This window comes from Taeniopygia guttata, chromosome Z (genome assembly GCF_048771995.1).
Source record: "Taeniopygia guttata chromosome Z, bTaeGut7.mat, whole genome shotgun sequence".
Classification (NCBI taxonomy): domain Eukaryota; kingdom Metazoa; phylum Chordata; class Aves; order Passeriformes; family Estrildidae; genus Taeniopygia; species Taeniopygia guttata.
The window spans coordinates 650,614-672,953 of record NC_133063.1 but is presented as its reverse complement, the minus strand read 5'-3'; the positions used below and the strand labels follow the sequence as shown (position 1 = coordinate 672,953).

The 22,340-nt window shown below is 37.5% G+C and overlaps 1 protein-coding gene across 6 annotated transcripts in view; it reads left to right on the top strand.

Annotated features, from left to right (window-relative positions):
* LOC140681695 (leucine zipper protein 2-like) overlaps nucleotides 1-22,340 on the top strand; it is a 213,399-nt gene that overhangs the window by 180,855 nt on the left and 10,204 nt on the right. Inside the window, exons 1-5 of one of the 6 annotated variants that reach the window (XR_012052763.1) lie at nucleotides 5,060-5,074; nucleotides 8,266-8,346; nucleotides 9,201-9,263; nucleotides 16,521-16,595; nucleotides 19,838-20,002. Coding sequence is in view for 1 of the 6 variants with exons in the window: in XM_072921770.1 (XP_072777871.1) it covers nucleotides 17,593-17,622; nucleotides 19,838-20,002 (195 nt within the window). In the remaining 5 variants the exon portion in view is untranslated. Of the gene's footprint in view, nucleotides 1-5,059; nucleotides 5,075-8,205; nucleotides 8,347-9,200; nucleotides 9,264-16,520; nucleotides 16,615-17,100; nucleotides 17,623-19,837; nucleotides 20,003-22,340 lie in introns of those variants that run through there. The other 5 variants (XR_012052764.1, XR_012052762.1, XR_012052765.1 and 2 more) reach the window with 5 other exon arrangements.

Genomic DNA, 22,340 nt, shown 5'->3' with positions numbered 1-22,340 from the left:
CCTTTAGAGGGTCTAAGGGGACACTTCTCAAACATCCCCGCCCCCAAAGCTGTTTCAAAAGGCCCTCCCAGCACTTTGCTTTCATCCCCTCTGTGGGCCTTAGCCCTGAACTTATCTCTCAGACATCTGGGGATGAGAATCCATGTTGCTTTTTAATGGAGGCTGCCTCATCTGCTGGGAATGTCCTATGGTCACCGGGCTGTGGTCCTTTGCTCAGCTAGAATCAAAAACACCAAACATCACTGCATGATCTTAGCTGCACAATGGACAAAAGCCAGCAATCCTGCTACTCGCCATTCTCCTAAGAACGCTGGGCTCCTCGGGCTGCACGCTTCACCCACGCCCTCCTGGCAGGATCTGCCTGGATGGAGAGGAGACGAGGTGATGTGGCGTGCCCAAAACTATAGCGGACCCTGGCTCCACCTCACTAGTTTTTCCTCGACTTACAGCAACTCCTCAGCCGCTCCTGAAAGCTCCCTGGGTGACACCTTCAAGTGACAGAGATCCAGGCTCCCTCGCAGAGCCGTGTGCCGCTTCCCGAATTCCCACGAGGTCGAAGGAGCGGGTCTGCGGGCTGGTTGCAGAGGGGGTCTCGGTGTTACACGACTGGACTGCCTAATGCACACAGACATGAATGGATACTCAGAGTGTCAGCAGAGACACTACAGCTGTAGGCACACAAATTCATAAATAAATAAATTAACTAAACCCAAAAATTCCACCAAAACATTAACTTTATTTACCCAATATCCAAATTGCCAAATAGATTAACAGAGACACCCTGTCCTTTCCCCTCAATAAGGCCTCTCAATCTGTGCCGAAGAAATCCTTAAAATGAAGAAAACCCTACCTGTATCAAAATAAAAACAAAAAGTCTAGTAAACTTTATAAGTTCATTAACCTAACACATCAGAACCACAAAAATATTAAACCTTTATGAACACCAGTACGCAGTACACACCACCCTCATTTCAACATATAAAAATAAAGCTATTCCTAATTCTAACCTAAGACAAATATCACAAAATATAGCAGTAAGAAAAGAAAAGAAAAATAAGTCTCACTAAAAATATAGCATTTTTATTTTAAGCCAAAAAAACCATACATTCTAAATCGGAACTTCCTCAAAATCAAGTAATTCAATAAACCCAAAAAAAACTCTAACATATTTTAAATAACTACTAAAAAGCTAAAAAACATCAAACAATTAAGCAACCCACCACAACTATCTAAAACTATCGACAATAAACCTTCTTTAAAAAAACCCAACAAATACTCCTCACCACCTGAACAATACATCACCAGTGATGCCAAACAAGTCAAAATACTGTAACTCCCATCCAAAAAATGCTCTATAAACTGAAGCACTAAAATTCATCTACAAAACACACTCGCCCTTCAACAACCTCCTCTAACCTACACACAAATCTAAAACAAATAAGAATTACCTCTAAACTATCATACCTTGAATAACTCCACCATTAAACACTACTGTACCAAACTTATTAAAACTCCAATACCAACTAAAATCAAAAACCACAAAATAACACACCACTGTAAACATTACCAATACATTTTTCTCCATTCCTCTAACAACTGATTACAAACCTCATTTTACCTTCATTTGAAAAACATACAATACACCTACAACCAACTACCCCAAAAATAAAAACACAGTCCTACCATCTAGCATAAATTCCTCCAAATGAAACCTAAAAAATCAAACTCCAAAATATCTGTAATAATCCAACAACATTAGATGAAAAGTATAACAAAAATATTTTTAAAAATCAGCCAAATTCTTCTAAAAGACTACTACACCACAAAAAAAAAAAAAAAAAGCAAAATCAAAAAGACTACTGCAAAGATACAATTCCTAAAAATAAAATAACAAAAGAAACATCAAATTCCCACCAATTTCATCAAAAAAAAAGTCAGAATGGCTCCACGAGCCAACAAAAAAAAGCCCAACCTATAAGAAAATGCCAAACCACCTCGAACACAGAGAATAAAACACAGCCCCTCTTACCATGGTATTATTTTAATACTATGATTAAAATACACATTCTATACAAAAATGTCCTCTACCCTGCCATCAATTCCACATAAAGCAAATAAATTAACTCTTATCATACAGGACATCCGTATCAAAAATCTCAATCACCTTAAAACCTTAAAAATAATTACAAATTAAGCCCAAAATAAAAACTTTGATCTCTAACAACAGAAAACCAAAAACAAACAACTCAAACTAAAAATACACCACCATAGAACCGGCTACCAGCAAAAACAAACCCACGCTACACTCTTTTCACTAACACTTGTTAGCGAGACACATCACAAAAATGAAACAAAAATAAAAAACAGCCCTAAAGAAACCCACAAAACAAATCACAAAACTCACTAGAAAAAGAAGTCCAACCAACTTACTAAACCTCAAACCATACAACAGACCCTGAAAGCTACTAAAAATGACAACCATACCTCCACACTAACTCAAAGAGTAACAAGTACTCTGCTAAGTTAACTTTAAAAACCAAAGTAATAAACGATATTTAAAAAATCTAAACCACTAGACAATAAAAAGTACCCAAATAAAAAACTACCTAAAAAATCCACCGTATAAATACACAAATAAAAAGCAACCAACAAATACATCAAACTAAAAAAAAACCCGAATAAATAAACTTAAATTAACAACAAAAAAAATTATTCCTAAATCCATAAAGCCATAATGCCTCGAACCATCAAAATACAAACACCACCTAGAAATAAACACGTCGCCAAAAGAGAAAGGTAACCATAAACAATAACACCCAAATTGCCGGTAACAATAAAACATCCAAGACAATTAAACAAACCAAATTAATAAAACCTCTATAAGAGAATTAACAAGAATGCAATTATCAATATTTTAAAAAAAACCAAAAAAGATTACTAATTAACTACAGGACACTACCTCAAACCCACCAAAACAAACACTACATACTCACACTAATAAAAGCCACCACAGCCTAATTAAAAACCAACCCTCTACTTCATGCTACAACCCATAAAAACCATTGTAAACCTTTCAAAACACATCCTTTAAGAAGATAACTACAATTATATTTTTCTAATATAAAGAAAAATAAAAAATCCAACATATCCCACAAAAGAAAAAAAAAAATCCAACAACAAACTCAATCCAAAAAAACCCTTGTCATCAGCACCTGAACCAAGAACCATAACAACCAACAAGTACACCACGACCCTTCTCATACACCAACTACGAACAAAAGAAAACGATCCAATAAACTCCTCAAAACCAACACAGCAAGGAACGCTGGAAAATGAAAATCCGCGCTCCCGGCACCGGGCGGAGCACGGCTCCCGGCAGGAAAGCGGCTCCTCGGGCAGGCACAGGCGGCGCCGCGCCGGGAGACCCCCGCCCGCTCCCCCCGGCCCGGCGGGGCCGGCACCGGGCCCGGGGGGCCCCGGCGGCGCCCGAGCCCCGCGCCCGGAGCGGACGGAGCGGCGGCACCGGCCGGCACCGGCGCAGCGCCCGCGCCGCCTGCCCCGCCCGCCGGCCCGGCCAAAGCTCCCCTCGGCTCCGCACGGCTCGCACCGGCGCGGCTCCGGCAGTCCCGCGGCAGCCCCGCCGCGCCAGGCTCCCCTTCCATCGCATCCCCTAGAAGAGCAGAAAAGAAGGGGCTTGCCTCAAATGATGGCAAAAGGCACAATTTTACCTCAATCCAAACCCCTTAAAAGGAGGGACAACAGGGCAGCCCCCTCATTTCAACCTCAGAAATTCAAAAGGGAAAGGAGAAAAGTCCCCGCATCAAAGGCGCACCGGCTCACCTGTTTGGCCGCTGCTTCTCGGCACAAAGGTTTGTCCCTCGGCGCCTCCTTTGAGCAATGCTCCACGTATCCAAATGATCCCCCAAACCCTTTCCGAAGTACTTACCGTCCTTCCATGAGACAGCCCCGGGAGCCCCCCATAAACTCCTCTCCTCCAGCAGCTCCATGCAAAAGCGATGTGAGAAAAACCCCTTAAATCAGCCCCCGGAGGAGCCGCCCCCTCCTCATCATCCTCACAGCTCGCACCTGGGGCTACTCTGAGCCCTCCTCATCCTCACAGCTCGCACCTGGGGCTACTCTGAGCCCTCCTCATCCTCACAGCTCGCACCTGCCGCTGTTGCCGCCCTCCAAACAGCGTCTCTCCCTCTCCAGGACACACCCACTTCAGCAGGGGCTGAAGGAAACAGAAAGGGCTCTCCGGCACCTTTTGCCTCCGTTCTCTGCTGTCTGCCGAAACGAAGACCTGTAAAATCCTAGCTCTGCCGTTTGTTTAACGTGTTCTTACTTCCTGTTTATGTCATCACAGAGAAAGCAAGGAAAGAAGAAATGGGACTGGTTCCTACTATTGCTCCGTGCAGGCATTTTTAAAGGCTGCTGTACTTCTGTCCTCTTTTTCAACTCCAAGCTTGACTTTTCCCCTCCTTTTCCGAGGTCTGCTGCTTTGGGTGTCCCAGGGAGGGCCGGGTTCCTCAGCAGGGGTCTTAGGAGTTGGTGCCGATTCTGCTTTTTCCGAAGGTGTAGCAAAGCGTGCTACCAACAGGACTATTTTTTCCAGGGGAAAACCTTCTCTCAATGACCATCAATGCACGCATGTGCTTTAATCGTGTAACCAGATGGATTAAGAAAAGCCAACACCCGTAGCAGATTTCTGTTGGATCTGTGTCTGTGAGAAGTGGGTGTGTCCTGGAGAGGGAGAGACGCTGTTTGGAGGGCAGCAACAGCGGCAGGTGCGAGCTGTGAGGATGAGGAGGGCTCAGAGCAGCCCCAGGTGCGAGCTGTGAGGATGATGAGGAGGGGGCGGCTCCTCCGGGGGCTGATTTAAGGGGTTTTTCTCACATCGCTTTTGCATGGAGCTGCTGGAGGAGAGGAGTTTATGGGGGGCTCCCGGGGTTGTCTCATGGAAGGACGGTAAGCACTTCGGAAAGGATTTGGGGGATCATTTGGATACGTGGAGCTTTGCTCAAGGGAGGCGCCGAGGGACAAACCTTCGTGCCGAGAAGCAGCGGCCAAACAGGTTTCTTTTTGATCGTTTCTTATGTTTTCAAAGGATGTGTTTTTGAAGGCTTACAATGGTTTTTCTGGGTTGTAGCATGAAGTAGAGGGTAGGTTTTTAATTCGGTTGTGGAGGCTTTTATTAGCGTGAGTGCGTAGTGTTTGTTTTGGTGGCTTGAGGTAGTGTCCTGAAATTAATTAGTGAGGTTTTTTTTAATATTGATGGTGGAATTCTTGTTTATTATATCATAAGCGGTTTTTTTCATTTGGCTTATTTGATTGCCGTGTGTGTTTTATTGTTGCAGGGAATTTGGGAGTTATTGTTTATGGTTACATTTCTCTTTTGGCGACGTGCTTATTTCTAAGTGGTATTTGTGTTTTGATGGTTTGAGGCATTATGGGTTTATTGAGTTAGGAATAATTATTTTGTTGTTGTTAATATGATTTTTTTTTTGGTAGTTTGATGTATTTGGTTGTTGTTTTTTATTAGTTTTGTTTTTGGGAACGTGGGTATTTCTATGGTGGATCTTTTTAGGTAGTTATTTTATTTCGGTGGTGAATCTTTTCTTTCTTCGTGGTTCCGATTTTGTTATATCGGTAATTATTTGGTGGGTTTTTTTCGTTCATTTTATAGAGTATTGGGTTCTCTTTATGAGTTAGTGTAGTGGTAGAGTTTTGGGGTTTGATTTTTTATTTTTTTTCTAAGAAACGTTCGGGGTCTGTTGTATGGTTTGGAGTATAGTAAGTTAGTTGGCTTTTTTTTTTTTTTTCTTAATGTTTTTTTGTGATTTGCTGTGTGGGTTTCGCTTGGCTGCGATACTTGGCTTGGGCTAAGTACTGACATTGAAATGTTAATTAGCTAATTGTTCCTGGGAATCACCTACCTCCCCCCACCCGCACTACCATTCTATAGGTCTTTTTAGAAATGTGTGTGTCATTTTTGTGATGTGATAAGAACCGCTAGTGAAAGAAGTGTAGTGCGGGTTTTTTTGCCGGTAGTTGGTTGGCTGTGGAACCTTTCTGAATATTTTGGACGGCATTGTTGGGAATTTGATGCTGTTTTGGCATTTTAGTTTGAGGAACTGGATTAGAACTGCAAAGTTTTAACTCTAATGAAACAAAAGGAATGCATAAATATGAAAATAGGAATATAAAACTTCAATTTTAAATATGAACGGAAAACATATAAATAAAACATGTAACATGAATAATGTTATCCATTACTATTAGGTATTATATTGTTTGATATAGGGTATTTTATATGTTTATATACATATAAATGTAGATTATAAATATAAATATGCATCTAGAAACGTATAATTAATACATGTGGATATATAAATATGACAAAATAATAGGAATCAATACAGTACATAATGCATATTTTAGTGTATGTGTCTTATTATGACACATTATATGTCATAGGAATTATAGCTCGAAATATAGTACCTCAAGATATTGTGATAGAATATATAAGTACTTGTGAAAATCGAAAATAGAAATAAAGAAATATCTAAATATAGTTGAAAGTAAAGGGGATTTTAATTGTCTATTTGGTAGTAGGTAGGGGTTTTATTATAAAAATGATAAATATAAATGAAATAAAATTAGAAATCTATGTATAGAAATATATCCTAAATATGTTAAGAGCTATATAAAATCTCAAAGGTAAGTAACTATGAGTATTAGTGGTATGTGCGGAATAGAATTTAAATTAAAATTTATCTATCTTGCTACCTTATTATCTATATAATATATATTTATAGATACATATACATCAATATAAAGGAGAAATGCGCATGTGACTATAATGATGAAAAAATATATGAATATTCCAGTAGCGTCTAAAGAAAGGGATTTTTTTGCTTTTATTTGATTAGAGGCAGGGTTTTAATGGAAAAACGATGAATATACATTTTGTTTTGGTATCTATCTAAATATGGAAATAGATAATCAATGTATACAGATTAATATACAAACATAAAATGTAAATAAAAATAAGTATGAGGAAGAGATAGACTATAAATAACACCATACATCAATCTACAATAAAAATGTACATTTGAACATAAATGCGAAAAATAATGATAAATTTAGACAGAGTTTAAAGAAAGGGGTTTTTAAAAAAATTTTTACTTGCATAGAGGCAGGGGTTTATTTTAAGCCCTATAAACCTTTTAGAAATCTAAATCTAACTATAGAAATATACAAGCAATATATTAAGATATGTGTAAAAATATAAAATATAATAGGAATAAATATAAGAAATTATAAAAATACAATTACACATCAATATACATTAGTAACCCGAATGTGAATATAAATATGAAAAATATAAAAATAAAATAGCTTGGAATGCAGTTTAAAAGAGAAGGTTTTTGCTTTTGGTTCCTGTTGGGTTAGAGGCAGGGGTTTTTTTGCTGGCGTTCTTTTCTGCGCGGGATGTTTTGTACTGAGGTTCTGGTGTATTTTATATATACACAAAAACACATATGAGTAGAGAAAATATATATATTATGCTTATATGGTGAGTGTTCCTGAAGTGCTGTCATCCCAACTTATTTTTGTGACTTCACACGAAGCAGTTCAAATGTATTAGAAAGCAAGTTGCAAACTCTAGTTTTAGACTGATAAAGTCATCTAGGCGTGCCTATGATAAAATTCTATAGATATATGCATCTATAACATGTATAAAACTGATTTCATTTACGTGAACTCCTTGTCTACACTAAGCCAGGAATTGCCAAAGGCTTGTTTTGAAGTTGAGACAGGAACAATCCATTATTAGTGATTTCCAGAATCCTTCCTTATTTCAGGGGAAGAAAGATCCTGTTTTTGGCAAATTCCTCAATGTAGAAGTACCTGCAATCATATAAGCATTCCTTTTATTTCTCTTTTAATTTCAAAAAAAAAGTTATTACATGTGAATCTGATTTATTCACATTACTTTAGTCTGGGTTTTTTGGATCTATAATTGCTCTTAAGGTTATTGCACCTTGCCAGAAAGAAACCAAAGCATAAAAAATTTCCTCTGTACTAAAATTTTCCTAATGATGATTGAAAGCATTTTCTTCATTAGAGTCTCTGCCTTTTGAGATCAGTACTTAGAAAGTCAAGTTTCTGGTAAATTCTCAGGGTTAGAAATGTTTTTCTTAAGTTTTTCAAAATCAAAATTGTTTCAAAGAATTTTGCTGCACTGATCTTTGCTATTAGTTTCAGATTTTACAGAATACCATTCCTTAGATTCATTCAGCCTTCCCAAACGTCTGTCACTGAATTGGACTGCATCAATTGGTAAGAAATAAAATCTTTTTTAAAATTCCAACTTAAGATATACTCCTTTTGTAATATATTATGTTTATGGAATGCTCTTTCAGTAAATGTGAAACAGATTTCTAATCCATTCCAAGGACTTCGAAACATTTGGCATGAATTAATACAAGAGAGTGTATTGTTTATCAGTTGGGGTTGTGTATTTTATTTAAACAAATTATTACTTTGAGAGGATGCTTGGATAAATGGTGAAATAATGTTCCTTGAATAGTTGAGTTTAGTACAAAAAATCAATTTCTATTTCTTTTGTTTCAATTAATAAAATAATATATAGACTACTACTTAGAATTATTTTAAGGATATATTTAGCAATATATAAAGTAAATGTCAGCTTAAACTGATATAAATAAGCATAACTATGCCTGTACTTTCAAGGGCATGGTTACAAACTGAGAAGGTAGCTCCAAAGTAGTTACACCTGCAACACCCTGATCTTTACAAAGACTTTTATAAGCCTATGGAGCCTTTTTGCTTCTAAGAATAAGATTGTTTACTTTGAAGTTGATGCCTTCAGTTATGCTTCATGGCAAGTATAAATAACAGCTCATGTCCAAAATGTGTAAGCCCAGCTGCTGTTCTTTACAGTCCTAACTCAGGTATGTGCTTTAGTTGGGTGTGTGCTATTTTGCATTTTCCTCAGTACTTTTGGTTGGTTTGACTTGTGAAGCTGGAAAAGCAATCGACAATTATTTGGAGGGGGACATTCTACATTATAAATCTGATCTAGGTTCTGCTGTTCTCAGAATTCACATAATTTTTTTTAATATTTAAAATTTAAAAAACCCAAAACCTGATTTGATTATCTTCATTTTCAGTCAAAAAAGATCCAAGCCCAGCTGAAAGAGCTTCGTTATGGGAAAAAGGATTTGATTTTTAAGGTAAGTTTTATTTCACTATAGTTAGCTAAAGTATATTAGCATTTATACAGCATCGTAGCGAAGTAGGAATATGGTAGCTGCCTTTATTATTGCAGTTCTCAGGAAGAAGTTTGTTCTGAAAAGAATTCAAAACATCAAGACAGACTTAATGCCATAATGGATTTTCAGAAATAGAATATATTTTTGTGCTTGCAAAAAGCAAAATTCTAGGGTACTGCTGATGAATAAAACCTGTTGCCCTATTCCATACCTTCTGTAAGGTCATCTTTTTAACTGAATGATATCATATTTTACAGCTGCTTCTTGTTTTTCCTTTAATTAGCACTCTTCCATGGCAAAGTCAACTATTGTTAACATTTAAAGTAAATCTCTCTGTGTTCATGATAAGCTTGAGCAATGTAGTGTTCCTTAGGTCTTAAGATTTAAGAAAAAAGAAACATCTGCTGCTAAAACAATCCAAATCAATAGTCTGCACTAGCTAGCACATTTTAAAAAAGAATAAAAATTTTTACAATAAAGGAGGACAGGACAAAACATAAAGACATTGCTGAAGGGTGTCTAGTCCTTGTTAACACAGGGAGAAGCTAATCCCTGTTAAAAGGAAGAGGAGAGAGATGTGGGTCATCTGACTGATGACTGTTAGTGGAGTAGTCCCTTTATATATTCCCAGCACAAAGGATGGAGATGAAGTAGTCATCTTCCAAGTTACTAGACCTAGAATTACTTACAAGTCATTCATGTCACTATGAGTTCCAGATTGTCTTCTGGAAGCGTTTAACTCTCTCTGCTGTTTCTCTATTGTATCTATAGTGCTGTGAATACATAAATACAGAGAAATACAGAGTAATAGAGTGGGCCATTGAAACAACAGTGTGATTTCTGTGCTTTTTTTTTTTTTTTGCTTGCTTGCACTTTGGGGTTTTTTTGGTTGGTTTTTTTTTTTTTCTGGTTGGGTTTTGGTTTTTGTTTTTGTTTTTTTAATGCATAGGTTTAGTCCAAGTTTATGAAGCTGTTACTCTTTCTGATAAATGAAATGGGCAGTCTTCCTGTTGGCACAGCATGAATGTCTGGGGTAAAATCCTGGCTGCTAGCTACTTCCACGTTACTGGGCTTTTACCTTTTGCCCTGCCACTCCCTTCCCATCCCGCTAAACTTTATCTTCTGTGTGGCTTACTGAGGATTTCAGGGAAGTCTGCTCTCCATGTAGATCTGAAGACTGCAAGCTTCTTGGAGCAGTTCACCAGAAGGATGTAAGCTGCAGGCTATTAGATTTCTAAAGGGCATTGAGGAAAGCTGCAGTTCATGTCCATTCAAAATAAGTCTTTCTCTGAAGGATTAATTCTGCAGGCATATGTGAAATTAATAGGGAGGGATTGTTTGATTTTTATTTTACATAATAGACCTCAAGAAACTATTTCTTAAATTCTGGTACTTATTACTGTCAATGGCTCTGGTCTGAACTGGACCTCTGGGGATTAAGTGGGAGAGGAAGAGAAAATGGGGAAAAGGCAGCTTTTTCTTGAACATTCCAGTGAATTGGTAGATCATATCTCCTTTATCATATCTTGCTTACACTACTTATGTTTTCAAAGTGTTTTACAATCTAGCTGATTAATTAGGGAGCATATGTGCGTATGTTTATATTTTCAAAACTCTCCCTATGCGATATAAAGCCATGGAACAGATAAGTAATGAGCATCACAAAAATGAATTTATGCACCCAAGGCTATAGAGCTTGTCTGTATCTCTGCTGAGATCGTAATTTGAGGTTCTGTGTCTTTTTCAGATCTCAGTCCCTTAAAGCATTTAGCATGTTATCCTTAAAGAATTGACCCAAGTTAAAATTTGATTTTGTATTATAATGTGAAAACCAAGAAATTATTAATAAAAATTGCCACTGAATGTTCTTAATTTTATCACTGCCTTTGTACGTAGCTACTTACTAATTATGAATGACACTACTCTGATTGCAATAATTTCAATTATCATCCTAAACCCCTGATTCAATGAAGTACTTCTAAGTTTAAGTTCTCTGCTAGATTGAGGTCTGCATTTGCTTCAGACATCACAGACCGCTTCTTTTTTAAATTGCTTCTCCTTCATTAACTGTCTTCCCATTATTTGGCTGTATTGCTCTGGAAGAAAGCTCATGTTTTACTAAAATAGGAAAAAATAAAAATAGTTTGGTTTTTTTGTTCACGAAATGCATACGTGTATATATGATAGTAATAAGAGATGAGTAAAAATAAATCCAGCAATGATTTCGAATGTCAGTTTATACACGCACCTTGTATTATTGACATTCCTCTTAAAAGGTGACCATGCTTCAGTGGTATGGTTTGAGCATATCTTTGCTTTTTTCTAAGGCTTTTGCTACAGGTTCAGACATATTTGATGTACCACTTCATCTCTTTTACTTTTTGTTCAAATTCTAAGAGAAAGTATCTTGCTAGGCAGTCCTAGAAAACCAAGAAAAAATTCAAATGTGAGTAGCAACTAACAGCACCTGGCCTAACAATGTATTTAATCTTTGTTCCATGGTAGAATTTAACTTTAAATAAGCAAGCAAAGAGGATTGGCTATTATAACAAATAATACCACAGCTTAGTACCTTAGCAAACACTAGCTTACAGCAAGTCGGGTAACTGCTAATATGTACTCTGTAGGTGGATTTACCATGAGTGCCTGGTTTATAATTGGGCACCTTCTTCTGAGGAGCAAACCATGTGGGATGCAGTTGGGTACACAGACATGATCAGTTCCTGCTGAAACGTTGTGGTCAGGGTGGGTGTGCACTGAACAAAGATCTGCTCTGGGCCCTGGGGAGTCCCTGGGGAGTCCCTGGGGAGTCCCTGGGGAGTCCCTGGGGCTTCTCCACATGTTCAGAGCCCCCAGGTGCCCAGTTAATAGTGTTAAACCAGAGCATGTCTGCCACATCCAGTGCATGGCTGGAGTCAGTGGTGTCAGGAGCAGCAAAGACAGAGGTGTGCAGGTAGGAATGGCAAGCAGAGGGCAGGCAGGAATTGTAGTGGGGATTACTGGGAGAGAGGGGCAATGGACAGGAAGGAGGGAGGGTAGTGGAGAACCTTGTTCCCGGCACTTGACAACCTCTGCTGCTGCTCCTTACAGTTGTTTTAGCTTGTTTCTGTGATGATACTCTTGAATTCACATCTTTCTTTGATGTGCAGCTTCACAAAGTAACAGGATTGTAATTTACCTTCAGTACTCTCGTACTCCTTAGTAATGTTTCATGTACTATGGGTGCTCAATGCCTCTAAAGAACTAAGGACCATATCACCCTTGCAAATTTAGAGTCAAGACTATTTCCCACATTTTTTGAAACACCTAGTTCTGCACAAACTAGGTCATTATTTGACATTTGCAAATCATTTAAATAATTGCTGTGGTAGAGTCAAATACAAAACTATGTGAAATTATTTTTGCATCATATTGACTGGATTTGGCAAATATCTGTACCATTCCTCCCTCTGAAGTAAAACTGATGCCGTCTGTGTTTCCTTCTCTATTAGCAAAGTTAATTACATTCCACAGTAAACTGATTTCCCAGAATTTTAAATTAATTATTTCTCTAATGAAGGCAATGAGATTCCATATTACATACAGAGAAAGAGATGAAATAATAAAAGAAAAACAAAGGAAGAAAAAAACAAGCAGAAAACCACCTGCTTTGGCAGACAACTTGTGTAAACATTAGGATTGCTTTCTGGGCTTGTGATGATTGATTACATATTTTTAATTTGTGATAAATTTTTACAGAAGTACTTTGTGTACTGGCACATATATGAAGATGCAAGTTTCAGGCTTTCTAATACAGTTTTATTTGTATAGTTCTGGTGACTAGGCTTGATCCTAAAGCACCTCATGTACATCCACTTCCCCCATGATTTGCCTCTGCACGTATTAAAATTATCAGCTGCAGAATTCAGCTAACTTTGCATATGTGAAAAACTAGTCCATTTAACAGATTTTAAAGCATTCTTCATTATGTTCAAAGTACCATTAAACTCCTGTTTTCCTTGCAGAAAGCTTTGCACAAAAAAAAAAAAAAAAAAGCCGTGTCACTTTCCTATAACTTTATTTGTGCATTTATGTGTCTAGCTCAGAAAGAATGCTCTTATCTTTGTTGCTACTTTTACATTGCCCTGTAATGGTAAATACAATTTCTGTAGTTCAGTCTTTGAAGGAGATGATAAGAAAAAACTGGGAACAGTTTCCTTTTTGGCCTGTTGTACCAACTTCCCTGAGAGAATACTGCAATTTCTCTTGCTTTCAGACAGGATCTTTAGTCTGGGGTGTGTTTGTTCATCCAGCGTGGTTTTTCAGCATCTGGATCTTGTGCAGCCTCCCTTGGAAAGTTTACCAGAACTGTGTAGGAAAGACATGACTGAACTAAAAAAACTATTATAAAATACCAGGTATAAACATAAATGCAATGTTAAATAGTAGAGGTTTTTTTTGTTTTTTTTGTTTTTTTTTTCCAGAGCTCTTGCAACACATTATTAGGGATAATAAGTTCTGTAAGCTACAGGCTGACTTCATCATGCCACATAACAGCTGATAATGTGATATGGAATGTCACTGCATGACTGGTAACAGTTACAGCATCCCATTGTGAGATGCTCCACCCAGAGGGAGAAGCCAAGCATTCCTTACTGGATAGAATTTGGGTTTTTGGGACACCAAACTCAGGCTTTTCCACTGGGTTTCCAGGAGGACTGCAGCCATTCCAACCCTGACCAAAAAGGGTATCAGGTTATATTCTGACTCTGTCAGTGGTTTTTCTTTTGTATTATTGCAGGTATTTTGTTTCCTTTTCTCACTTTTCCTAATAAACTGTATTTTTGATTTGGAGTCTCTCATTGGTTTTGTTTTCAAACCAGAACAAGACAGTAGTCAATTCTAACCACCACTGCCTGCTTTCTGTCAACTGCCAAGACTTTCAGATGCCTACGTAATGCATGTATTGAAGGAAACCAGACACCCTCTAATTCATGACTGTAGCTCTGGTTTTTCACTGATTTAGACTGTAAATCTGATGGTGCTGAAATAAGAAGTTGCCTAGTTGTATGGTCCTCACCATTTCCATCTCAGTCTAATTCTTCACGCTATCAGAGGTGCCATCCTAGCCTCATGTTTGTCATATGTTATTTTGTGTAATTTCCTTTTTAGTGGCAATTGAAATGATGCAGTTTTTCAAATCTTGATTCTCTTTAATTGAGAGCGTATTAATTTGTATAGCTGTACTGAAAAATAAGAAGTAACCGTATAAAAACGTTAATGATGTGAGAAATTTCTTGGTCTAGTTCTATGAGAAGTGTCTCTGCGTCACATAGAGTCAATGTCCAGTCTTTCAGACATTTTCTGTGGCCGTGTTTATTGTGAGTGATACTGTATACCATATTTAGGAAAAAATCCAAAAAGTTACTGAATTCTAGCAATTTCTTATATCAGTATTTTTTTCTCTAGTAAATCAGTAATAACTCCACTTAAATTTTGCAAACTGATAAAGTGGAAGGATTATTTCTGTAGTGAATTCTCTGTTGCCAGACTAAAGGATCAAACCAATGGTCTGATATGTGTGTTGTGGCAGTGACTGATGTTAGCTGTAAGGAATGTGATGCAGTGTAAATTATGGACAGCAATTCACAAGAGACTTTCCCACGTCACAGTTGACTTGCACTTTGAAGGAAGTTTGGTTTTGACTAATGAAACTGTGACTCTGGTGATAAATCTGAAGATAAATGCCTAATCCTGTTTTAAAATGCAGCTACTCAGTTCTTTACACGAGTTGGGAACTGAAAATTCCAGACTTTTGACATTTCATTTGGCAGAACAGACTATGCCTAATGCAAATGAACATCACATTAGCTGTCTGCTGAGGACTACAGGCTTGCCTAAGCTCACCACCTCATCTATGCCATGTGCTGGAAGGACTGTCATTACCCCAGCAGAAAACAAGTTAACCTTACAGGATTTACACTAAACAGCATTTACGTAGTGTGGCTATCCATTAAGCTGTGCTACAATCAGCAGCGTGCAGGAGATCTTGAAAGGTCTGCCAAGAAAAACTCTCTGGCTGGGATTGAACTCCAGAAGCCTGAGGGCATGGAATGGTGTTGAGGGAAAATGCACTTGCAAACATTGGGTTGAAATAAAAATGTGGTGCTCTTTATCTGAAAATTGAGACTTTTATCCTATTATTTTGCATATACAAAATGTATATTTACCTAATCAGGATTTCAGAGAGAAAAGATAAGTGGCTAGTCCAGTGTCCTTCTCTATGGCTCCCTTTTCAAACAGGGAAAACAATGGCTAGGCTGGGTTTTTTGCAGGTACAACAGCAAAAGAATCCTTATTCCTTTTGGTTGCATAGTAATGTGTTATTAATGACAAGGCTGACAACTTCAGGAATCTGCTTTCCTGAAGCAGAAGAGTCTTGCAGAGAATGTATTTCCTTCAAGTGAACAGGCTGGGTTCATACATATCCTTGGGAAAGAGAGAGAAAATACTTGTCCTTATTTACTGAACATTTAAAAGCATCTTCTGATGCTTTTTGTTTTGGGCCACTCACTTAAAAAGCTTCTGCTGAACTCCTGTGCTCCATGAATGACATATACATTATACAGAGCCAGAAGTCCTTCCACCCAGGGTGCAGGCTACTAGCCTGATCCTGACTTCCAACACAAGTCTCCCAAATTGCTTTCCTGCTATGAGTTAGCTAGTCTTGTGCATTTTCCTTCTCTATTTCCAGGAAAAGACATGGAGGAAAAAAATCTGGAGTTACCTCCTTGTATAGTAGTAGGTAGTATAATTTCATAAGGTGCCTGCATGCAAGAATGTTTGGGTGTTTTCTGATTTGTCTGTTTATGCCCAATTAGCTTAATGTTGGCATCACAATGCCTAAAACTACAAAATAATTTTCAAATTGCACCTGGAAATCAGACAAACGAACAAAATTATTAAAAGACATTTGAATACCTTGAATTTTCCAGAAGGATATTATGGCATAATCTTAAATATTTTATAGTATGGAAATAATTTTGCTATTGACATTGAATTATTATAAGCTTGCATTCACATCAATGGAGCACATTTGGCCATAATGGTTTTTTTTTTCCTCAGGAAAAGCAAATCTGACCCAGCCCATATATATTACTTGCAAAATTTCTGTTCTTTCCTCTCTCACATGAAAAAATGCATTGGAGATTGCATCAGCTTTTTTCTTGATCCCCACAGGCACAACAGCTAACAGATCTGGAGCAAAAACTATCTGTTGCAAAAGACAAATTGGAAAACGCAGCCCTTGACCAAGTAAGAAGTGTCATGTAATGTAAGCATGTTTACCTATATCGGCTGTGGATGTTTTGGTGGAATTTGACAAAAACAAATGAAAGCCTTGCAGTAACTTAGATGGATACTAAGTTGCATATGAATTGTACCTGAGAGAGATGCTACTGAAATCAGTGGAACTAATTATGATACATGAAGTTAAGTACATCTGCAAAGTTATTTAAGAAGAGGATGGTCAAATTAGAAAAAAAAAAACAGCTCAAAAATATTTTGCACTGATTTTAGTAGATTTAGGTATTTATTGAACTACAGTTTGTGCTGACTGTAGGCTTAGTGTCAGTCATAAGTTTATTTACACTAGAGCAGTTTTCTATTTCCCACCATGAACCCTTAGAATGTTTACCAATTTTGAACTATCAGGCCCCAGATACCAAGAGTAGTGTGGCCAGTAGGCCTAGGAAAGTGATTGTCCCCCTGTACTCAGAACTGGTAAGGCCACACCTCACATGTTGTTCCGTTTTGGGCCACTCACTTAAAAAATGGCATTTTAGTGCTGGAGTGAGTTCAGAGAAGGGCAATGACGCTGGTGAAGGTCTTCTGGGGGCATCTGGGGGAATTGGCCTTGTTTGGTCTGAAGAAGAGGAGGCTCACGCTCATTGTTCTCTTCAGCTGTCTAAAAGGAAACGATCATGAGGCAGGGGTTGGCTTTTTCTGCCTTGTCTCAAGTGGAAGGATGAGAGGACATTACTTTAAGTTGTACCAGGGGAGATACAGATTAGACATCAGAAATTTTATTTTCACTGCAGAAGTGGTTAGGCATTGGAATAAGCTGCCAAGGGAGGTGGTGGAGGTACCACCTCTAGAAGTGTTGAAGAGGCATCTGGATGTGGCACTTGGGTTTAGGGGTGATTAAAATGGTGCTGTGTTGCCAGATGGTCTTAAAGGTCTCTTCCAGTCTTGATGATTCCGTGGATCTAGCCATGTGATAGGACTGAAATAGATCAGGGACATATGAAGAATGCATCACATGTGGGCAGCATTTTGGCCGGTAAGCAGCCTATTTTGATCACAATCACATCTAGGCAAGGTTATAGCGAACTTTGTCAAATTACGTCCCTGGTTCCAGTAGTGTTTCCTTCACCTGTGCTTTCCTGGTGTTCATTTATAGATCTCCTATCAGCAAAGTCAATACTGAATTATGCTATTCACAGGATGGAAACAAATTTACTTGTTCTTCTTTTACTTTTGAAATGGCAAAATTGGAATGGCTGCTGTCAAGGAAGAATAAGCACTGGATAGCAGGATTAAGAGATGAGAAATTATCCAGAGAAATTTCTGGATGAGAGGAGAGTAATTTCAGATTGGTGCCATCTGCAGGAAGCACTAGGGTTATATCAGACTAGATTGACTGAGTCCATATCATCATGCAAAATTAGCCAGTCTGCTACCTCTGCCCATTTAACCATAACAAATGGTGATTTATGCTGTCTGTGCAGTCACTAACTTGAAAAGGTAGAATTCAGGAGATGTTACATTGAAAAGAAGTACTTTTTCCGATGGACATCAAAATTGCAACGACTAAGTCTCATAACTGGATCCAGGGATGGTGATATCTTTTTACTTTTAAGGTTCCTCCCTCTTTCTTTTTCCTTTTCCCCCTTTCCCTTTCCCTTCTTTTTCTCCCTTCCCTGAACTTCTTCCTCATTTTCTTAAGTGTTATTTTTATGCTTTTATATTGATTTGTTACTGTAGGTAATAACCAAAACAGTTACATATTTGCTTTCATCTGCAACCAAATTGCTCTACAATAAAACATTTACATATATATAAAACACAGGTAATTCTGTGGTTTTCACTCTTAATCTGCCCCAAGGGATCTATTAACAAGAACCTAAGTTAATGACTTACCTTAAAGGGCAGGTCATAACATGTTCCGTCTCCCATATCTCTAATTTTCCCTATTGTGCTCTGCATTAATGGTCTTTCTATGGTTGTCTTTTGTCTTCCTATGGAAATACACTTCTACTAACTGGCTTTGTTTGTTTTTTAAAGAAACATTTAGTTTTTTCCAGTTAAGAGATAAATTCCCTGTTTTCAGTTCAGGGGAAGTTTATCCGAGTTAAAACAAAATATTTGTAATTTTCTCAAAAATATTTGCTAAGAAAATAAACTAAAACATGCTGTATGGCATTGCTTAGGATAAATATGACTATGAAATATTTTTATTTTATATGCAATATTTCACATACATTATATGTAATGTGTAATGTTATATACACATTTTCCACCATATATGCATATGTTTTCCACCAGCTTTTGCCATGGTATCCCTTGATTTATATACCTTTAAAAAAATCTTTGATGATTGAAATGTGAACGCATTCTGTGTTTACAGGTGTCTTTTTAATAAAAAGAAGAAAACTAGAAATTAAATGTTTTTTTAATGTCTAATGCTGCTGACTCCCCCTGGAGTGAGTGTAAGATTTTACCTCAATGGCTAACATTTGATCCATGTCTTGCTTTGATGAAATAAAGATTTAAAATATGATTTCCTCACTGCTGTAGTTATCTCCTTGTTCTTGCTTTCTCAGCTTATTTCAATTACAGACTTCTGTTTCCATCAATATATCTGTCTATGTTTCTGGGAGTAAAGCACAAATGTTCTAATAAGAGTCGCAAGCACTTCACCACTTAGAAGTTTTTTTTTTGGCGTAATGGACAGTAGTGGGTCTGGACAAATATATTTTTAACTGTTAAAAAGACCTATGTTTTTTTTTACTATATAGTGCAAAAGTATAATATGCCCATGAGGGAAGCCATCTTAACTGGATTATAATCTATGTATAATGTAGAAAAATACCAATTATTTGGAATGTTATAGACAAAACTCCATGCAAAGTCTGTGTCTTGCAATACTTATGACTTCTCTGTAGATATTATACATAAAAGGCTGGACACTGGATGATATTTTGTAAATAGTATTTTTCTTTTCAGAAAAAATATATTTAAGTTGCAATAATCAATGTGGATAAAACTGCTTGAAGGGATGGGGAGAGAGTGCAGTGACTTCCTAGGCAGTTTGGTGTCTAATGTACTGTAACCTAATCACATAAAAATACTGCTTTAGACAGTCTTAATTCCTTCCATCAATAAGGAAAAGCAGCAGCTACTCCTAGGTGTTTGGTTGAATACAGATGGAGAATGTAAGCCCTTGTGTTGATCACAGCACATCACAGAGAAGTGATGGTTTCTTATTTCCCCAGGAGTCCCAGCTGAAAGCTCTGAAGGAGACTGTGCAGCTTTGCCTGTGCTCCGTTCTGCGCAGTCAGCCTCCCGCAGCGAGTCTGATCTCCTCCAAACCAGCTGAGAAGCTGCCTTCCTCCAATGCAAAGGGCTCCCAAGCCCCATCCCAAGGCACAAGCACCGAGGTATGATTTCACTCTTGGGTGGGGTTTTTTTTAACATCTTTGAAAGTGTGTCTTGTAAGAGCATCAAACTGAAACTAAGGAGGATTTCAAATTCGTTGGAAGATTATGACAAATTTTGAGGATAATTCTAAGACTGTTTCTGATGTCAATAAATAGTTTTTTTTTTAATTTGGGAAGCAGCTACATTTTACTGAATAACAAAATTCTGTCACTTGGTAAATGGAATGATAGTGTCTGCACGATAAATCTACAATGCAGATGGATTTGCATTTAAAATAAATGAGGGTGCTAATTCGTAGGATCATTTACCTGTCAGGCACTGAAAGTGAGTTTGTGGTAATACAGCACTAAACAGTTATATGAGGTTTGCATATCACGGTTTCTCTCAGTGGAAAAAAAAAATATATAAAAACCATAAAATCATCTGAGACACCCAAATCAAAATTGCCAGAATGGATCGATGAACTTGACAGTAGGGAATAGGGAATATTCCAGTTTTGCAAGATGCGAAGGACAGTTTCAGGGAAAACCTGAGGAAAAAAAAAAAGATAAAAACTGGTTTGAGTCAGGAAATTCAAATATTGTAATCCAGTTAAGATTCATGTTGATTAACAACTGTCCTAGTAATTTTCATTTCCCGTGTTGCATTTTGCTCCTGAATTCAACTGGTTGAATAGATAGAACTAAAAGAAATCTATAATTTCAGTGAAAAGCAAGTTATACAGAGGAATGACTGAAGGACACTTCAATGTCCTCTTTTCATTACAAAACTGAAATAAAAATAGGAATTGCTAACTCATAGCCAATCTGCAGTTTGTGTATGGCAGTTGTTGGTATTTACTGTTAGTGCACAGGCTGAAGCCAAAAATTAGTAATCTTTCTATATGTAATTAAAATACAATTTCAGAAAGCAGGATGCAATTATTAAACTGAATATCACATCACTACTCTTAAAATTATGATTGTCAGTTTATTAATAACTGTTTTGCAGGAAAGACCATGATTCCCAAAAATTGTTACCTCTGGGAAAAGAAAGCACTGTATTTATGTTTAGCAGCAGATGGGTATGATAGTGCTCATTTAGATTAAGCTCCCTGGATCCATGTTCTGCAGGATGGCAGACTTTCCTTTTGTAGGTTTGCAAGCTGAGCAGCTCTCTGGGATCTCAGGAGCATATTGTTCCTAGTTAATGTGGCTGTAGAATTGTTTAGCTTGCTCTTATTGTCCTTTTCTTCAGGTTGGAAGTGTTCATGCCTCTGTCATGAGAGGAGTACTGAAGGATAAGGGCCAGCTAGACAGCATGTCTCTGTTTAAGGTTGGTCCAGGGTCAGAGCCTTTGGAGAATTGGGGTCTCCTTGATGTTACATAGGGACATGAGAATACAGATAGAGATTAGAATTAGGTTTTTGATATTTGACTGAAATACAGAGTACTCTTCCTTCTTTTTTTTTTTCAGTTATCTGAATACAGTCAAGGGAAATGGAAAAAAGTACCTGGTATCTCTTTTTCAGTCTGTAACACCCCTTCCCAGCACACACACACACACATACCACACAAACTATCCTTTTCCTTCAAGTTTTAGTGGCACAATCTTTATCTTCAGTTGATTAACTATTTGACATCGCTCCTCTTTGTTGCAGAGTGTAAGTAGCTGGAATGGCCCATTACCTCAGGGTTCAACTCTGAAATTAGCAATGTGCTAATGGGTTAAAGAGGAAACTGTTAATTGTTCATTGCTGCACATTTTGTGGTTGTTAACTGCAGATCTGTTTGCCTGTAAATTAAAATTACTCCATAGTCTCACTCCAAATATCCTTTTTTAATTAACTCTTTACCTCTCAGCTGTTTCAATAAAGTCTCCCGAAATCTATTACATATTATGTCTCAAAATACTGAGGATTACTGCTTGACGGTGGTAGAAAAGGTGTATGTATATACAAAATTCAAATTTCTTAAATATTTTAAATAACATCACAATCCAGATTGTTAGGTATGGTGATTGGTCTCACATGGAGATGTGGATTAGCATTTACAGCATCCATCCAGTTTACCTAATTTTGCTTCAGTCTAAAGCCAGGACCCCAGACTAGAGCAGCCTCAAGCTTGCTGTGATGCTCAGCAGATTTCTGGACAAGCTTTTACTCTATCAGAAACAGAGAAGACCTCTTAATTACTTTTCAGATGTTACTATTTTAGACAGATCTTTTATCACCTACTCACGTCAAGTGATTTTTTAAAATATTTCTCTTTTTTTTTTTTTTGGCCTGGTGACAGCAGAGATAATTGGTAAAATGTACACTATTTCTAATTTTAGTTGAAGTTGCATTTAGCAGAAAAG